Raw genomic sequence first — 17,220 nt, 5'->3', positions numbered from 1 at the left:
TTAAGTAAGGTGACCAAAACTGCACGCAGTACTCCAGGTGCGGCCTTACCAATACCCGATACAGTTGCAGCAGGACCTCCCCACTTTTGTGCTCCATCCCTCTCGCAATGAAGGCCAACATCCCATTCGCCTTCCTGATTACCTGCTGCACCTGCAAACTAACTTTTTGGGATTCATGCACAAGGACCCCCAGGTCCCTCTGCATCTCAGCATGTTGTAATTTCTCCCCATTCAAATAATATTCCCTTTTACTGTTTTTTTTCCCAAGGTAGATGACCTCACACTTTCTGACATTGTATTCCATCTGCCAAACCTTCGCCCATTCGCTTAACCTATCCAAATCTCTTTGCAGCCTCTCTGTGTCCTCTACACAACCCGCTTTCCCAATAATCTTAGTGTCATCTGCAAATTTTGTTACACTACACTCTGTCCCCTCTTCCAGGTCATCTATGTATATTGTAAACAGTTGTGGTCCCAGCACCGATCCCTGTGGCACACCACTAACCACCGATTTCCAACCCGAAAAGGACCCATTTATCCCGATTGAGGAGTGGCGTCTGGAAGCAATCACAGTCAGGGGAGAGGAAGGGAAGCTCCAGACATTTGCTATTGGATCTAGTAATGGGGAATAAACCCATTAAAATGTAAAAGTTGGGGAACATCTAGGCAATAGTGACCATAATATAATATGCTTTCAGATGATAATTGAGAAGGACACATGTATGATGAAAACCAGGGTAATAGATTGGAAAAAAGCTTATTTTGAAGGGCTGAGAATAGAACTTGGGAAAATAAAATGGGCAACAATGATGGCAAACAATGATGTAGAGCAGCAAAGGGAAACATTTAAAGCGGTGTTCAACAGAGTGCAGGAACAATATATTCCCCTAAAAGGAAAGAGCAAACTAAACTCTAATGAAACTTCATGGATGAATAAAGCCATAAAGGAAAAATTGAGAGTAAGGAAAAAGGCATACATTCAGTAAATAGACAGCAGAGGAGTGCATGATAAGGGAGAATATGAAAAGATTAGGAGCAAAGTCAACAAAACAATTGGGAAGGCAAAAAGGAACTATGAAATTACATTACCAAGAAATATAAAACAAAATAGTAAAATATTTTACAGGCACATCAATAAAAAAAAAAGGAATGTTGGGATGGGAATAGGGCCATTCAGGGATAGACAGGATAATGCTATAATGATAGAGAGATGGCAGAAATATTAAATAATTATTTTGCTTCAGTATTTACCAGGGAGATGGAACAGGTGGACATGACATTGGATGATCAGATTAGTAATGAGATAAGTACTCAAAGAGGATAAAACTCCAGGTCCGGATGGATTGCATCCACGTACTTTAAAAGAAGCTAGCAGCAGCATTAACACACATATTTTGAAAATGTGTTGTGCAAGAGGACTGACAGATAGCTAACGTAATACTTATATTTAAAATGGGGGATAGAAGATGGCCAGAGAATTATAAACCAGACAGCTTAACATCGGTGGCAGGAAAAATAATGGAATCCCTATTAAAGGAGAAAATAGAACATCTAGAAACCAAAGATAGAATAATGAATAGTCAGCGTGGATTATGAAAGGGAAAGTCTTGCTTGACCAACCTCATTGAATTTTTTGAAGAGGTAACAAAGAGAGTAGACAAGGGTAATGCAGTAGATGTAATTTATCTAGATTTTCAAAAGGTCTTCGATAAGGTCCCCCATAATAGACTGATGAACAAGGTCAGAGAATGCGGCGTCAGGGACAAGTAGCTGAATGGATCATTAGCTGGCTTCTAGACCGAAAGCAGAGAGTGGGGGAAAAGGGCAACTATTCACAGTGGCACAAGGATCAGTGCTGGGACCACTGTTGTTCACAATTTATATTATCAATTTAGACTTTGGAATCAATAACAATTTCTGAATTTGTGGATGACATCAGATTGGGAGATAGTCAATACTGAGGAGGACTGCAACACATTACAGGGGGACATTAATAAATTTGCAGAATGGGCATATAATCGGCAAATAAAATTCAGCACAGGTAAATGTGAGGTATTATATTTTGGGAGGAAGAATAAAGAGGGAGGTGACTTATTACTGGGAGGGTGCGAGTCTGGATGGGGTAGAGGAACAAAGGGATCTCGAATACAAATACACAAATCACTAAACGTTGTGACACAGGTTAGCAAGGCCATAAAAAGCTAACCAAGCACTAGGATTTATTTCCAGAGGGATAGACTTGAAAAGTAGGGAAGTTATGCTAAACCTGTATCGAACCTTGGTTAGACCACACTTGGAATACTGCGTACAGTTCTGGTCGCCATTTTATCAAAAGGATATAGAGGTACTGGAGAGGGTGCAGAGATTTACAAGGATAATACCAGAAATGCGAGGGTATACAAATCAGGAAAGGATGAACAGGCTGGGTCTCTGTTTTCTTGAAAAGAGAAGGCTGAGGGGTGACCTAGAAGTCTTTAAAATGATGAAAGGTTTTGATCAAGTGGATACAGAGAGAATGTTTCCACTTGTGGGGAAGAGCATAACTAGAGGCTATCAATATAAGATAGTCACCAAGTAATCCAATGGGGAATTCAGGAGAAACTTCTTTACACAGAGAGTGGTGAGAATGTGGAACTCACTACCACAGGGAGTGGTTGAAGCAAATAGTATCGATGCATTTAAGGGGAGGCTGGATATGCATATGGGGGAGAAGGGAATAGAGGGTTATGCTGATAGAGTTAGATGAGGAAAGACGGGAGGAGGCTCGAGTGGAGCATAAATGCCGGCATGGACTGGTTGGGCCGAATGGCCTGTTTCTGTGTCATATCATGTGTAATCCTATGTTTCTGTGTGGACCTAGAGAAGCCCCTTCTACATAAGCTAGTCCAGTGCCATAACCACTTTACTACAAAGCCCAGGCTGGACCCAATATAGTAGTGAGGTGCATTTCATTGATGGGAACTGAACTGTAACATCATTTGCTCTTTGTTTATAATTGCAGGTCTAGGAATGCAGAACATCGGTGGCATTTTTGTGGTTCTAATCTGTGGCCTGATTGTCGCTGTTGTCATGGCAGTGATTGAATTTCTGTGGACAATGAGACACTCCGCAGAAACAGAGGTAACGATAGCTGAAGGGATCCACTTTTAAACATCAATCAACACTTCAGAAATAAATGCTAGAAAAAGGTTAATTACAAAACATGAAAAGTGAACCTTTGAGTGCTGATAGAATTGTTAATCCTGGGTTAAATTCTGCCCCTTTTAATATATGCAGACAATATCATATATCATATAATCAGTGGCAACATGTGCTAAAGCTCAGTGACACATCTCTGTTACATTATAGCCTGGATTAGCACATACTGTGCAAGCATTTCACCAGCAGTTCTCATGTAGCAGAAATTAGAATCATAGGGTTCGATTTTCCCCAAGCCCGTTTTCTGGCGTATTGCCAGAGTTACGCTGGGTTTTCTAGACCAGAAATGCGGCAGAAATATTTTGCCAAACTTTCCCCGATGCATAATTCGAATTTGGTATCGTGCAACGTGTCCAGTCGCCTCAGGGGGTGGAGCCTGCTGTCTGCGCCAAAAAACAATGCCGCAACTTCTGCGCATGCACAGGAAAAAATGTTTACGTTTTTGACGTCATTCCAATGGACGCGCATGCGCAGTACAGCTCAGATTTGGCAATCGGCCATTTTTAAAGAGCCAGTTGTGTGTGTGAGAAGGAGTGCTGTGTGAGTGCATTGGAAAACTCATAGCTGGAGCAATACAAGATGCAACGCGGACCAAAAACCAAGAATTTCTTGCTGGAAGAAGTGGAGGCAGTGGTTACTGTGATTGAGGCCAGATGGCAGGAGCTGGATACCAGCAGAGGTCACATAAAAGTTCCACCCAAAGAAATGAAGAGACGCTGGAACCAAGTTGCAGAAGATTCCTGTGCAATGGTGACCACCACGAGATCTGGAAACCAGTGTAAAAAGAAATGGCAGGACTGTGGTCAAGTAGTTAGAGTAAGTAATATTTTCATTTATTCAATGCAATTGTAAATGTGACCAGCTGTATATGTCCCACCCAGCAGAAAGACACCCTCTTAAAAAGTTGCATTTTCATCTTTGCAGAGGAAAGTGGCACACAACAAAAGGGAAAGAACTTGAACAGGAGGCGGCCCGGCAAATCTGCACCTACTGACACCCTTGGAAGAGAGGGTCGCTGCTTTGATGGGTCCTTTCTGGAAAAAAGCAACCACCACTGCACAAGCTGGGCCCACACTCGAGAGAGAGGGTAAGTCCTGCAAATTCATCATGGCCCTTCAAATCAATCTGCTGACTGGCCTGTGATATGCGAGCCTACTCATGCCACCCACCCTGCTCCTTCCTCTGCTGCTAACCATTTGACTGTTCTGTTATATTTTGCAGAACTTGAGGCCAACCCTGACAATGCAGAAGAATATTCAGACGAGGATGAGCCTGAAGAGAACATCTTCCAATCCCACCCTCCAGACCAAGAACATGGGAGGGAGGGGGAGGGCATGGAGCTGGATGAAGCTCCCACTGTTGTACTGAATATGGAGGAGGTGCCAGCCCCTTCCGTGACTAGTGGCTTGAGTGTTGTTGGAACATTCCATGGTTTCACACCTTCCGAGGTTGCGGGTCCCAGTGGTGTGGTGCATTGAGGCACACCCAGGGCCCCACCGTCCCAGGCTGCGGGTCCCAATGGTGTGGTGCAGCGAGGCACACCCATGTGGAGGAGGGGAGGGAGAGCTCGACCACGCTCTCCTGGGGTGCAGGATCTAACAGATGTGATTCAGATGATGTCATTGAGTGTGGAGAGCATTGACCTTACCCGATCACTCCCGGACACCATCAGTGGGGTGAGTGATGAAGTAGCGGGACTGTCGGGAGAAGTAACAACACTCTCACGAGAAATGGGGACGATATCCGAGACCATCAGTGAGGGAATAGTGGCCATGAGGGAGGGAATGTCAGAGGTAGTGCAGACCACGTCACTGACCATGAGGGAGGGAATGTTGCAGGTCGTTGACACTGTCACGGCGCATGAGGGATGGCCTGTTGGAGTTAGCTGCAATAAGGGAACATGCCCATTGACAGAATCAACTGCCACTCCCACTGCAATCCCCACACCAGCCTCTGAAGAACCCAAAGCCGGGCCCTCCAGCTTGCCACCTGGGCCCTCCAACTTGCCACCTGGGCCCTCCAACTTGCGGCCTGACGCTGACGCCCCCCACCCTCAAGAGGTGCACAGTACCCTAAATGTTAGAAAGAATAATCTTGGTATCAAGCCCAGAAACACTGCGCCACCCCCTGTGGGCAGGGATGGTGGAGATTCCAATACCAAGCGCAGCGGGCGGTCTGAGAATAAGGGGGAGGAGAGATGGGTGCAGCCTTTCTTAGCTGTTGCTGTTATTATTATTACCGTTGTAACTGTTCTCAAATTAAAAGTTTTTTGTAAGTTATGTAAATTTATAAGTTTATCAGTGATTTTAAAGTTTTTAAGTGATCTTAAAGAGTGATCTTAAAGTGAAGTTTGATACAAGAATAATTTTATTAAAGTTAAGTTATTGTAAACTTTTGAATAAAATATATTTTACTTTAAAACTGAACTATGTTCCATCAACACAACAAATTACGGAACAGCTCCAAACAGTAAACATGTCCATGTGGAATAGTTGTCGCTGACCCCTCAGGGTCTCCTCTCTTCCCCCCCCGCCACCCCCCTTGAGTCTTGTGACTTCTCTCTCCCTCCCCCTCCCCGGGCTACAAGCCTTGAGATCGGCTCTCTCTCTCCCTCCCCCTTTCCCCCTCCCCAGGCTACAAGCCGTAAGATCAGCTATCTCTCCCTCTCTCCTCCCCTCTCCCCGCCCCCGCTCACCCCCCATTAACCACCCCCCCCCCCCCGCACCGATGGCTTGTTTTGTAGCCGAACCCCGAACCACTGTGTCCAGACGCGAGGCCGATTCTGCCGGCCAAAGCTACGATCCTCCAGGCCGCCTTCAAGACGTTCGCTGATGGCGTGTGAGTGAGTTTAAAAATGAGGAAACTTGTGAAATCCAACAAATTTACACTTCTACGTTGACAGGTAAAAAAAAGTTAAACTGTATTATTGAATTTGACATTGTTCTTGACTCCCTCCAAAATCTACGATTTAAAAACAAATGTGCACTGGTTTCTTAACTCAGCAGAAGGTTTTTGGGGAGTGGCCAGATACACCGACGTAATGGAGAAAAATGTTGGCCAAACTGCGAACAATTGAAAAAACCAGCGCAGACATGAGGGAACGCCCCCCTCTGAGATGAAAAAACACTGCCCTAGAAAAACCGCAGGGGGAAGGTTTGAAAAAAATACGCCAAAAATTTAACTCAAAATGACAAAAAAAGCAACCTACTCAAAAATAAACGGCGCAAATCACTGGGGAAAATTGAGTCCATAGAATGTTCCAGTTCAGGAATAGGCCATTCGGCCCATTGAATCTGCTGGTATTTTTCTCCACATGAGCCGCCAATCTAACTCCACTCTCCAAGATTGTTTAGAAACATAGAAAATAGGTGCAGGAGTAGGCCATTCGGCCCTTCTAGCCTGCACCGCCATTCAATGAGTTCATGGCTGAACATTCAACTTCAGTACCCCATTCCTGCTTTCTCGCCATACCCCTTGATCCCCCGAGTAGTAAGGACCTCATCCAACTCCTTTTTGAATATATTTAGTGAATTGGCCTCAACAACTTTCTGTGGTAGAGAATTCCACAGGTTCACCACTCTCTGGGTGAAGAAGTTCCTCCGCATCTCGGTCCTAAATGGCTTACCCCTTATCCTTAGACTGTGACCTCTGGTTCTGGACTTCCCCAACATTGGGAACATTCTTCCTGCATCTAACCTGTCTAACCCCGTCAGAATTTTAAATGTTTCTATGAGGTCCCCTCTCATTCTTCTGAACTCCAGTGAATACAAGCCCAGTTGATCCAGTCTTTCTTGATAGGTCAGTCCCACCATCAGTCTGGTGAACCTTCGCTGCACTCCCTCAATAGCAAGAATGTCCTTCCTCAGGTTAGGAGACCAGAATTGTACACAATACTCCAGGTGTGGCCTCACCAATGCCCTGTACAACTGTAGCAACACCTCCCTGCCCCTGTACTCAAATCCCCTTGCTATGAAGGCCAACATGCCATTTGCTTTCTTAACCGCCTGCTGCACCTGCATGCCAACCTTCAATGACTGATGTACCATGACACCCAGGTCTCTTTGCACCTCCCCTTTTCCTAATCTGTCACCATTCAGATAATAGTCTGTCTCTCCGTTTTTACCACCAAAGTGGATAACCTCACGTTTATCCACATTATACTTCATCTGCCATGCATTTGCCCACTCACCTAACCTATCCAAGTCGCTCTGCAGCCTCACAGCATCCTCCTCGCAGCTCACACTGCCACCCAACTTAGTGTCATCCGCAAATTTGGAGATACTACATTTAATCCCCTCATCTAAATCATTAATGTACAGTGTAAACAGCTGGGGCCCCAGCACAGAACCTTGCGGTACCCCACTAGTCACTGCCTGCCATTCTGAAAAGTACCCATTTACTCCTACTCTTTGCTTCCTGTCTGACAACCAGTTCTCAATCCATGTCAGTACACTACCCCCAATCCCATGTGCTCTAACTTTGCACATCAATCTCTTGTGTGGGACCTTGTCGAACGCCTTCTGAAAGTCCAAATATACCACATCAACTGGTTCTCCCTTGTCCATTCTACTGGAAACATCCTCAAAAAATTCCAGAAGATTTGTCAAGCATGATTTCCCTTTCACAAATCCATGCTGACTTGGACCTATCATGTCACCTCTTTCCAAATGCACTGCTATGACATCCTTAATAATTGATTCCATCATTTTACCCACTACCGATGTCAGGCTAACCGGTCTATAATTCCCTGTTTTCTCTCTCCCTCCTTTTTTAAAAAGTGGGGTTACATTGGCTACCCTCCACTCTATAGGAACTGATCCAGAGTCAATGGAATGTTGGAAAATGACTGTCAACGCATCCACTATTTCCAAGGCCACCTCCTTAAGTACTCTGGGATGCAGTCCATCAGGCTCCTCATGTCCACATTCTAGCCACCCTCTGAGTAAAGACATTTCATTCTAATCTCCCTTTTAATTGTTTTTCTGATTACCTTAAATTTGTGCCCTCTTGTTACCATCTCACTGACCAGAGGAAACAAGCCATCAGTATTTACCCTATCAGGTCACCCCTTAATGTTCTTATCCCTAGTGAAGAAAGCCCTTCTTCACCAACTTCTTAACTTCAGTTTCTCTTTGCAACTCAGTTGTGTCAGCTGTGGCTCATTGGGCAGCACACCAGCCTCTGAGTCAGAAGGTTGTGGGTTCAAGTCCCACTCCAGTGACTTGAGCACATAAATCCAGGCTGACACTCCAGTGCAGGAGGTGCTGTCTTTCGGATGAGATGTTAAACCGAGGTCCTATCTGCTCTCTCAGGTGGACTTAAAAGATCCCATGGCAATATTTTGAAGAAGAGCAGGGGAGTTATCCCTGGTGTCCTGGCCAATATTTATCCCTCAATCAACATAACAAAAACAGATTATCTGGTCATTATCACATTGCTGTTTGTGGGAGCATGGTGTGTGCAAATTGGCTTACGCGTTTCCCACATTACAACAGTGACTACACTCCAAAAGTACTTCATTGGCTGTAAAGTGCTTTGAGACGTCCGGTGGTTGTGAACGGCACTATATAAATGCAAGTCTTTCTTTCTAACTCCTCATAGAATCATAGAAATTATGCCTGATAACAGAAAAGTTCATTTTCACTGCACCTGTTTCATGCCTTTTATGTCCTTTCAATAATATGGGCCACAAACTGCACACAATATTTCAGCTACAGCCCTACAGTCTTGTACAAGTCCATCATAGTAATAAAAACTGAAAATGCTGGAAATACTCATCAGGTGAGGCGGCATCTGTGGAGAGAGAAACAGAGTTAACAGAGTTCTCCCTGCTGAGTATTTCCAGCATTTTCTGTGTTTATTTCAGATCTCCAACATCCGCTGCGTTTTGCTTTTGTGCCTGATAGTAATGATGCCTTGCAGTACAGGGCTGGACCAATATCCCCGCCAGGGGCGGGGGCTTTAAACTAGCTTGGCGGGGGATGGGAACCTGAGAGTAGATTCAGAAGGGAGAGAAGAAAAGCTGCAAATGGAAGCCAGAAATTAGTACAAGTTTGGCAGGCAGAGGAAACAAAGGCTAGAAAATAAGGGAGTTTGGTAGTGCTAATGGTGTGTACTTCAATGCAAGTAGTCCAGGGAATAAGGCAGGTGAGCTGAGGGCACAGATAGACATGTGGAAATATGATACAGCCATTACTGAGAAATGGCTGAAAGAAGGCCAGGAATGGCAGCTCAACATTCCTGGTTACAGCGTTTTCAGACGGGATAGAGAGGGGGGTAAAAAAAGGAGGGGGGAGGGGTGCACAGTATTGATTAAAGAAACAATTACAGCTGTGAGGAGGGATGATATGTTGGAAGGGTCATCAAATGAGGCCACATGGGTTGAACTGAAGAGCAAAAAAGGGGCAATCACACTGCTGGGAGTGTACTATAGACCCCAGACAGTCAGAGGGAGATGGAAGAGCATATATGTCGGCAAATTGCTGCAAAGTGCACAAACAATAGACCAGTAATATTTCAACTACCCTAATATTAACTGGGATAGAATTAGTGTGAAGGGTATAGAAGGAGCAAAATTCTTAAAATGCATTCAGGAGAACTTTTTTCGCCAGTACGTAGCAAGCCCAACAAGGGAGGGGGCGGTTCTGGACTTAGTTTTAGGGAATAAAGCTGGGCAGGTAGAAGGGGTATCATTGGGAGAGCATTTTGGTGCTAGTAATCATAATTCAGTTATATTTAGGATAATTATGGAAAAGGACAAAGATAGAGCAGGAATAAAAGTTCTCAATTGGGGAAAAACTAATTTTACTAAGCTGAAATGTGATTTAGCCAAAGTGGACTGGAAACAGCTACTTTTTTTTCTCTGCTCTCTGTTCCCAACCAGACATTATCTTAGTTAGACAGTTTGCTCATATGTCTACAGTTATCCTTCCAGTTCGGCATGAGATTGCATTATGCCACATAATGTTTTAGGGGATGGAGGCAATAAAGCAATGAGACACCTCCCTGGGACAGCCCTCATCAAATGTAAACATCTAAATGTTATTTTTAATAGCTTAGATCAGAGCCCTATTATCATGGCCTCTATCTCTTTGGGGTAAATCAACCCTATTGTAACCGTTTATTATTTTCTTTAGGAAACATGTATCCTACCTCATATTGTAATATTTGCCACATGATAGTCCCTTATACTTCAGTTTGTTGTGAAAACCTAACTGGTTCGCTAATGTTCATAAGGAAGGGGTCCTTCCATCTCTACCCAATGGTTGACTCTCAATTCTATCTGAACTGGCCTAGTAAGCTATTCAACTGTGAAAGAAGCAATTGCTCATGGGAACACCAAGAGCACTTTCTCAGAGAGACAAGCCTTGCTGGTGTTGCTCATATCCCACAACAAGTTATTTTCAACCCTTGAGGGGAAAGTTACAAACCATCGTCAAATGTAAAACACTGGAGTAAACAGATAGAATATTACCTAGAAACCAATACTCCCAAATTACAAGAATGGACAAAACTGTGGCAAATGGATTTCAATGTGGGCAAGTGTGAGGTCATCTACTTTGGACCTAAAGAGGATAGAATAGCGTACTTTCTAAATGGTGAAAAGCTAAAAACAGTGGATGTCCAAAGACACTTGGGGGTCCAGGTACATAGATCATTAAAATGTTATGAATAGGTACAGAAGATAATCAAAAAGGCTAATGGAATTCTGACCTTTATATCTAGAGGATTAGAATACAAGGGGGTAGAAGTCATGCTGCAGCTGCACAAAGCCCTGGTTAGATCACACCTGGAGTGCTATATCTAAATACACGAAGCATTCACAACAAAATAGATGAATTAATAGCGCAGATAGCAGAGATAGGCAAAATGGAAAAGTAGGGGGGTAGCCCTGATAAAGGATGGCATAAAGAGAGTAGAGAGAAAGGATCTGAGCTCTGAAAATCAAGAAGTAGAATCAGTTTGGGCAGAGCTAAGAAACAGCAAGGGGCAGGAAACATTGGTGGGAGTTGTTTAGAGGCCCCCAAACAGTCGTGGTAATATAGGGCACAGTATCAATCAGGAAATCAGGGGTACATGTAATAAGGGTAATACAGTAATCATGGGGGACTTTAATCTACATATAGACTGGGGAAACCAAATTTGCAGTAATAGTGTGGAGGACGAATTCATGGAATGGAATGTATACAAGATAATTTTCTAGATCAGTATGTTGAGGAACCAACTAGAAAACACGTCATTTTAGATCTAGTATTGAGCAATGAGAAAGGGTTCATTAATAACCTTGTAGTAAAGGGGCCCTTAGGGAAGAGTGACCATAATATGATAGAATTTTACATTAAGTTTGAAAGTGATTTAGTTAAATCCGAAACTAAGGTCTTAAATCTAAACAAAGGAAACAACGTAGGTATGAGGGGCAAGTTGGCTTAAGGTAGATTGGGAAACTACATTAAAAGGTATGATGGTAGACGAGCAATGGATAGCACTTAAAGAATTAATACATAATTCACAACAAACATACATTCCTTTAAGGCACAAAATCCCCACGGGAAAAGTGGTACAACCGTGGCTAACAAGAGAAGTTAAAGATAATATTAGATCAAAGGAAGAGGCTTATAATGTTGCCCAAAAGAGCAGTAAGCCTGAGGATTGGGAGGGTTTTAGAATTCATCAAAGGAGGACCAAGAAATTGATAAAGGGAAAATAGAATATGAGAGTAAACTAGCAAGTGACATAAAAAGATTGTAAAAGCTTCTATAGGTATGTAAAAAGCAAAAGATTAGCAAAAGTAAACGTGGGTCCCCTACAGGTTGAGGCAAGAGAAATTATAATAGGAAATGAGGAAATGGCAGAGAAATTAAACAAATACTTCGGGGTCAAAATTCAGTAACGCTGTTTTGAGGCGCTGTCACCGCCTGAGTACTGGTTTTACCGCCAGGCATTGGGTGCAGACTCAAATGGCTCAATATAGTTTTTATGCCCAAAGATGAGAGAGCAGAGCTAAATAGTGGTGTTGCACTCTGATCCTCGGTGCGAGCTCAGGAGGCCGACTGAGCATCGGGATCTCGCATTGTGCCAGAGTCGCTGGAAACTGGGAAGAAAAAAACCCACAAACTTCCCCACTGTTACAACTAAAGAAAAAATGAAGAAACAAATGAAGAAAAAAAACTGACCTTGCTCTCTGGGTGATCCCGCCTGAGTTCCGCTGTTCACTCACCACTTTTATCAGGCTGTAAGAACGCATGTTGGGAAAGCCGATATTCAAACTAAATATCGCAATAGAGGCGCCAAGGAGGCGTTGCACGCTGGATGACGTCACCACGCGGGTGGCATTCGCCAACGCAGCGTTAGCTCTTGGCGCCTCAGTCAAAGAGCCGGCTGAATTTCTGCGCAGGCGTGGATGCCGCTTACTGTCGAAGGTAGGCCTTTTCCACAGGTTAGCCGCCTCCTGTCAGTGGTAATGGGTGGCGGTCGAAACAGAATTTCAACCCCTTTGTGTCTGTCTTCATGGAAGAAGACACAAAAAACCTCCCGGAAATAGTGGAGAACCAAGGGTCTAGCGAGAATGAGGAACTGAAAGAAATTAGTATTAATAAAAAAATAGTCCTAGAGAAATGGGACTGAAAGCCCATAAATCCCCTGGAACTGATGGCCTACATCTCAGGGTTTTGAAAGAGATAATGGATGCATTGGTTGTCATCTTCAAACATTCCATAGATTCTAGAACGGTTCCCGCGGATTGGAAGGTAGCAAATGTTTTAAGAAATGGGGGAGAGAAAAAAAAACTACAGACCAGTTAGCCTGACATCAGTAGTAGGGAAAATGCTAGAATCTATTATTAAGGATGTGGTAACAGGGCACTTAGAAAATAATAATAGGATTGGGCAGAGTCAACACGGATTTATGTAAGGGAAATTGTGTTTGACAAATCTGTCAAGAGTTTTTTGAGGTTGTAACTAGCAGAATAGATAAGGGGGAACTACTGGATGTGATGTATTTAGATTTTCAGAAGGTATTCGATAAGGTGCCACACAAGAGGTTATTGAACAAAATTAGGGCTCATGGGATTAGGGTAATATACCAGCACGGATTCAGGATTGTTTAATGGACAGAAAACAGAGTAGGAATAAACAGATCATTTTTGAGTTGGCAAGCTGTGATCGGTGCTGGGCCCTAGCTATTCACAATCTATATCAATGATTTGGATGAGGGAACCAAATGTAATATATTCACGTTTGCTGATGATACAAAGCTAGGTGGGAATGTAAGTTGTGAGAAGGATGCAAAGACACTTCAAGGGGATATAGACAGGCTAAGTGAACATAAGAACATAAGAACTAGGAGCAGGAGTAGGCCATATGGCCTCTTGAGCCTGTTCTGCCATTCAATAAGATCATGGCTGATCTGATCATGGACTCAGCTCCACTTCTCTGCCCGCTCCCCATAACCCCTTATCCCCTTATCATTTAAGATACTGTCTATTTCTGTCTTAAATTTATTCAATGTCCCAGCTTGCACAGCTCTCTAAGGCAGCGAATGCCACAGATTTACAACCCTCTGAGAGAAGAAATTTCTTCTCATCTCAGTTTTAAATGGGCAGCCCCTTATTCTAAGATCATGCCCTCTAGTTTTAGTCTCCCCCATCAGTGGAAACATCCTCTCTGCATCCACTTTGTCAAGCCCCCTCATAATCTTACACTTTGTGATAAGATCACCTCTCATTCTTCTGGATTCTAATGAGTAGAGGCCCAATCTACTCAACCTTTCCTCATAAATGAGTGGGCAAGAACATGGCAAGTGGAATATAATGTGGAGAAATGTGAAGTTATTCACTTTGGTAGGAAAAACAGAAAAACAGCGCATTTTTTAAATGGTGAGAGATTGGGAAATGTTGGTGTTCAGAGGGACCTGGGTGTCCTTGTACACCAATCACTGAAAGTTAACATGCAGGTACAGCATGCAGTTAAGAAAGCAAATGGAATGTTGGCCTTTATTACAAGAGGATTTGAGTATAAGAGTAAAGATGTCTTACTGCAATTATATGGGGTCCTGGTGAGACTGTACCTGGAGTATTGTGTACAGTTTTGGTCTCCTTACCAAAGGAAGGATATACTTGCCATAGAGGGAGTGCAATGAAGGTTCACCAGACTGATTCCTGGGATGGGATGATTGTCCAATGAGGAGCGATTGAGTCGACTAGGCCTATATTCTCCAGAGTTTAGAAGAATGAGAGGGGATGTCATTGAAATATTAAAAATTCTTACAGGCTTGACAGGATAGATGCAGGGTGGATGTTTCCCCGGGCTGGGGAGTCTAGAACCAGGGGTCACAGTCTCAGGATAAGGGGTAGGACTGAGATGAGGAGGAATTTCTTCACTCAGAGGGGGGTGAATCTTTGGAATTCTCTGCCCCAGAGGGCTGTGGAGGCTCATTCGTTGAGTATATTCAAGACAGAGATCGAAAGATTTTTGGATATTAAGGGAATCGAGGGATATGGGGATAGTGCAGGAAAGTGGAGTTGAGGTAGAAGATCAGCCATGATCTTATTGAATGGCGATGCAGCCTCGAGGGGCCGAATGGCCTACTCCTGCTAATTTTTATGTTCTTATGTACTGTGTTCAGTTCTGGGCACTGCATCTTAGCAAGCATATATTGACCTCGGAGGGAGAGCAGCTAGAACGATACCGGGACTCCAAGGTTAAATTACTAGGGTTGTATTCCTTGAAATTTAGAAGATTAAGGGCTGATTTGATCAAAGTTTTCACGATATTAAGGGGAACTGATAGGGTGGATAGAGAGGAACTATTTCTGCTGGTTGGGGATTCTAGGACTAGAGGACGTAGCCTACAAATTAGAGGTAGGTCTTTTAAGAGTGAAGTTAGAAAACTCTTCTGCACACAAAGGGTGGGAGAAGTCTGGAACTCTCTCCCGCAAATGGCAGTTAATGCTGGGTCAGTTGGTAATTTTAAATCTGAGATTGATAGATTTCTGTTAACCAAGGGTATTAATGGATATGGGCAAAGGCGGGTATATGGAGTTAGGTCACAGGTCAGCCATGATCTCATTGAATGGCGGAACAGGCTCAAGGGACTGAATGGCCTTCGCCTGTTCCTAATTCTCCATTTATAAAGCTCGAGTATTCAAGTCCTGGCCAATATTTATCCCTCAATCAGCATCACAAAAAAATACAGATTATCTAGTCATTATCACATTGGTGTTTGTGGGAGCTTGCTGTGCGGAAATTGCAGCCACGTTTCCTGCATTACAACAGTGACTACACTTCAGAAGTATTTCATTGGCTGAAAAGTGCTTTGGAACGTCCAGCACTCGTGCAACTCTTTCGTCCTTTTCTTTCTTCAGAATTGGTATTGTCAAAGAAATTGTCACACTCATCTGGTATTCTTAGTGTCGTAAAGCATCTATTTATTAATAAAGGGTAAGCTTGTTCCGACAATAAACATATCCATTCTCAGCAGGGCATGGGGTGGTCGCAGTTTCCTATTGGTCAGACCGTGAACCCAATGCAGTGCCTTCTGTTACTGTCAGTAAAGTGGCCTGGCTCTTTGTAGATTACACACACTATTGTTTAGCTATTATTGCCTGTAACTTGTGTGCGCTGTGAAATACTTTATCTGACTTTTTCTCTTTCTGTTCTTCCCAGATTTCTGTTTGCCAGGAGATGCTGAAAGAGCTGCGTAGTATTGTATCATGTCAGGAGAGTTTTCGGTCTCGACGGAAGCGGCGCTTGATACGGACACGTTCCAATCACATCGAAACCTCGCGTGGTGCTAACACCATGAGCCTCAGCAATGGGAAACTGTGTGGTGGGACAGTGCCAGATCCCATCTCCCAACAATTGGCACACGAGGCTGCCCTGGCAGTCAGAGGCTGCACCCACATCCGTGTCTGCCCCGAATGCCGCCGGTTTCAGGGTTTGAGGCCCCAGCCCATGGGGTCACCAATACGAAGTGAAGAGAGTCTAGAGTGGGAAAAGGGGACATCCAACAGCAGCGACCAAGAGCAATAGGAAGATGACCAAAGAGCACCGACACCAAGGTCACTTTGCTTGTGGAGGTGAGCTCAGACCTTGGCAGGAAGGGGAAATACCCTTTGTAGTTGGGGGAAAGCAAAGTGCAGACCCTGGGCAGCAGGTTATGAAATACTGAATGTTCTTCATCTTACACAAAAAGACAATAACGATGCGCAGCGTGGAACTCCGCTCTCCAATCAGGGCAGTGGCAGAATTCCTTCAATAAATCCTGGGAAAAAACAAAGTGCCAAATCTCACTTTCCCATTCTCGAAGCAGCAAGGTCTCGGCCATCAAGCTATGCACTTCTGAAAACCCATCCCTGGGCCTGCAGGGGACCATGTGCAACACAAACCAGTGACTTCCTGAACTGCTAGAAGAAAGAAAGAGCAATTGCTAGAGGTTCCTCCAGTAGCGCACAGATCTTGTTCGAGTGAAACCCCTTTTACACAAGGCCAGGGTGACTGGGTGGACAGAAAGAGAATAAACACTGTATAAGACCCCACCTTTGTTTCATCATCCTGTGTGGTAGAAATTGAACTCACACACTAACATTGATTGCAAATTTGTGAAATGATTCTATGCAATTCCTGTGTTACAAAGATCTGTACATTAAACTTTAATTAAGGATCTGAATTCCATTACTTTGCCTTATTTAGAAAAACTTCCTTTGTTGTCTCCAGGTTTCACCTGCTGGACAGTGCTGATCATTGTAAAGAAATGTCTCAGTAAAATCTATGTCAGCAAAACAGAAACAGGCAGGACCTTTACAACTCTTAAAATAAAACTTGATGCTTATTGTCACTATTTACCAAGAAGAGGAAACTGATTCCCTGAGAATTCCCGTTCCACACTGAGTGCTCATAGAGCTAACACTTGTTTTTGTTATCATTATTTACAAACTTCTAAACTCCAGAGATTGTTAACTTTAACTCTTAATTATATTATTATTTCAAGCTATTGCGGAACCTTCTTTAATCACCATGGGCAGGAT

At 43.6% G+C, this 17,220-nt stretch overlaps 1 protein-coding gene across 2 annotated transcripts in view; it reads left to right on the top strand.

The window, feature by feature from the left end:
• LOC139276506 (glutamate receptor ionotropic, kainate 4-like) overlaps positions 1-16,828 on the top strand; it is a 229,933-nt gene extending 213,105 nt beyond the window's left edge. For both annotated transcript variants that reach the window (XM_070894626.1, XM_070894625.1), the window contains 2 exons: positions 3,002-3,120; positions 15,860-16,828. In XM_070894626.1, the coding sequence (XP_070750727.1) occupies positions 3,002-3,120; positions 15,860-16,225 (485 nt within the window). In that variant the 3' untranslated portion in view covers positions 16,226-16,828. The remainder of the gene's footprint in view (positions 1-3,001; positions 3,121-15,859) is intronic.
• The last annotated feature ends 392 nt before the right edge of the window (positions 16,829-17,220 follow it).

The sequence above is a fragment of the Pristiophorus japonicus genome, chromosome 11 (assembly GCF_044704955.1).
Source record: "Pristiophorus japonicus isolate sPriJap1 chromosome 11, sPriJap1.hap1, whole genome shotgun sequence".
Classification (NCBI taxonomy): domain Eukaryota; kingdom Metazoa; phylum Chordata; class Chondrichthyes; family Pristiophoridae; genus Pristiophorus; species Pristiophorus japonicus.
Note: the sequence above shows the minus strand (reverse complement) of the source record. Positions and strands in the feature narration are given on the sequence as shown.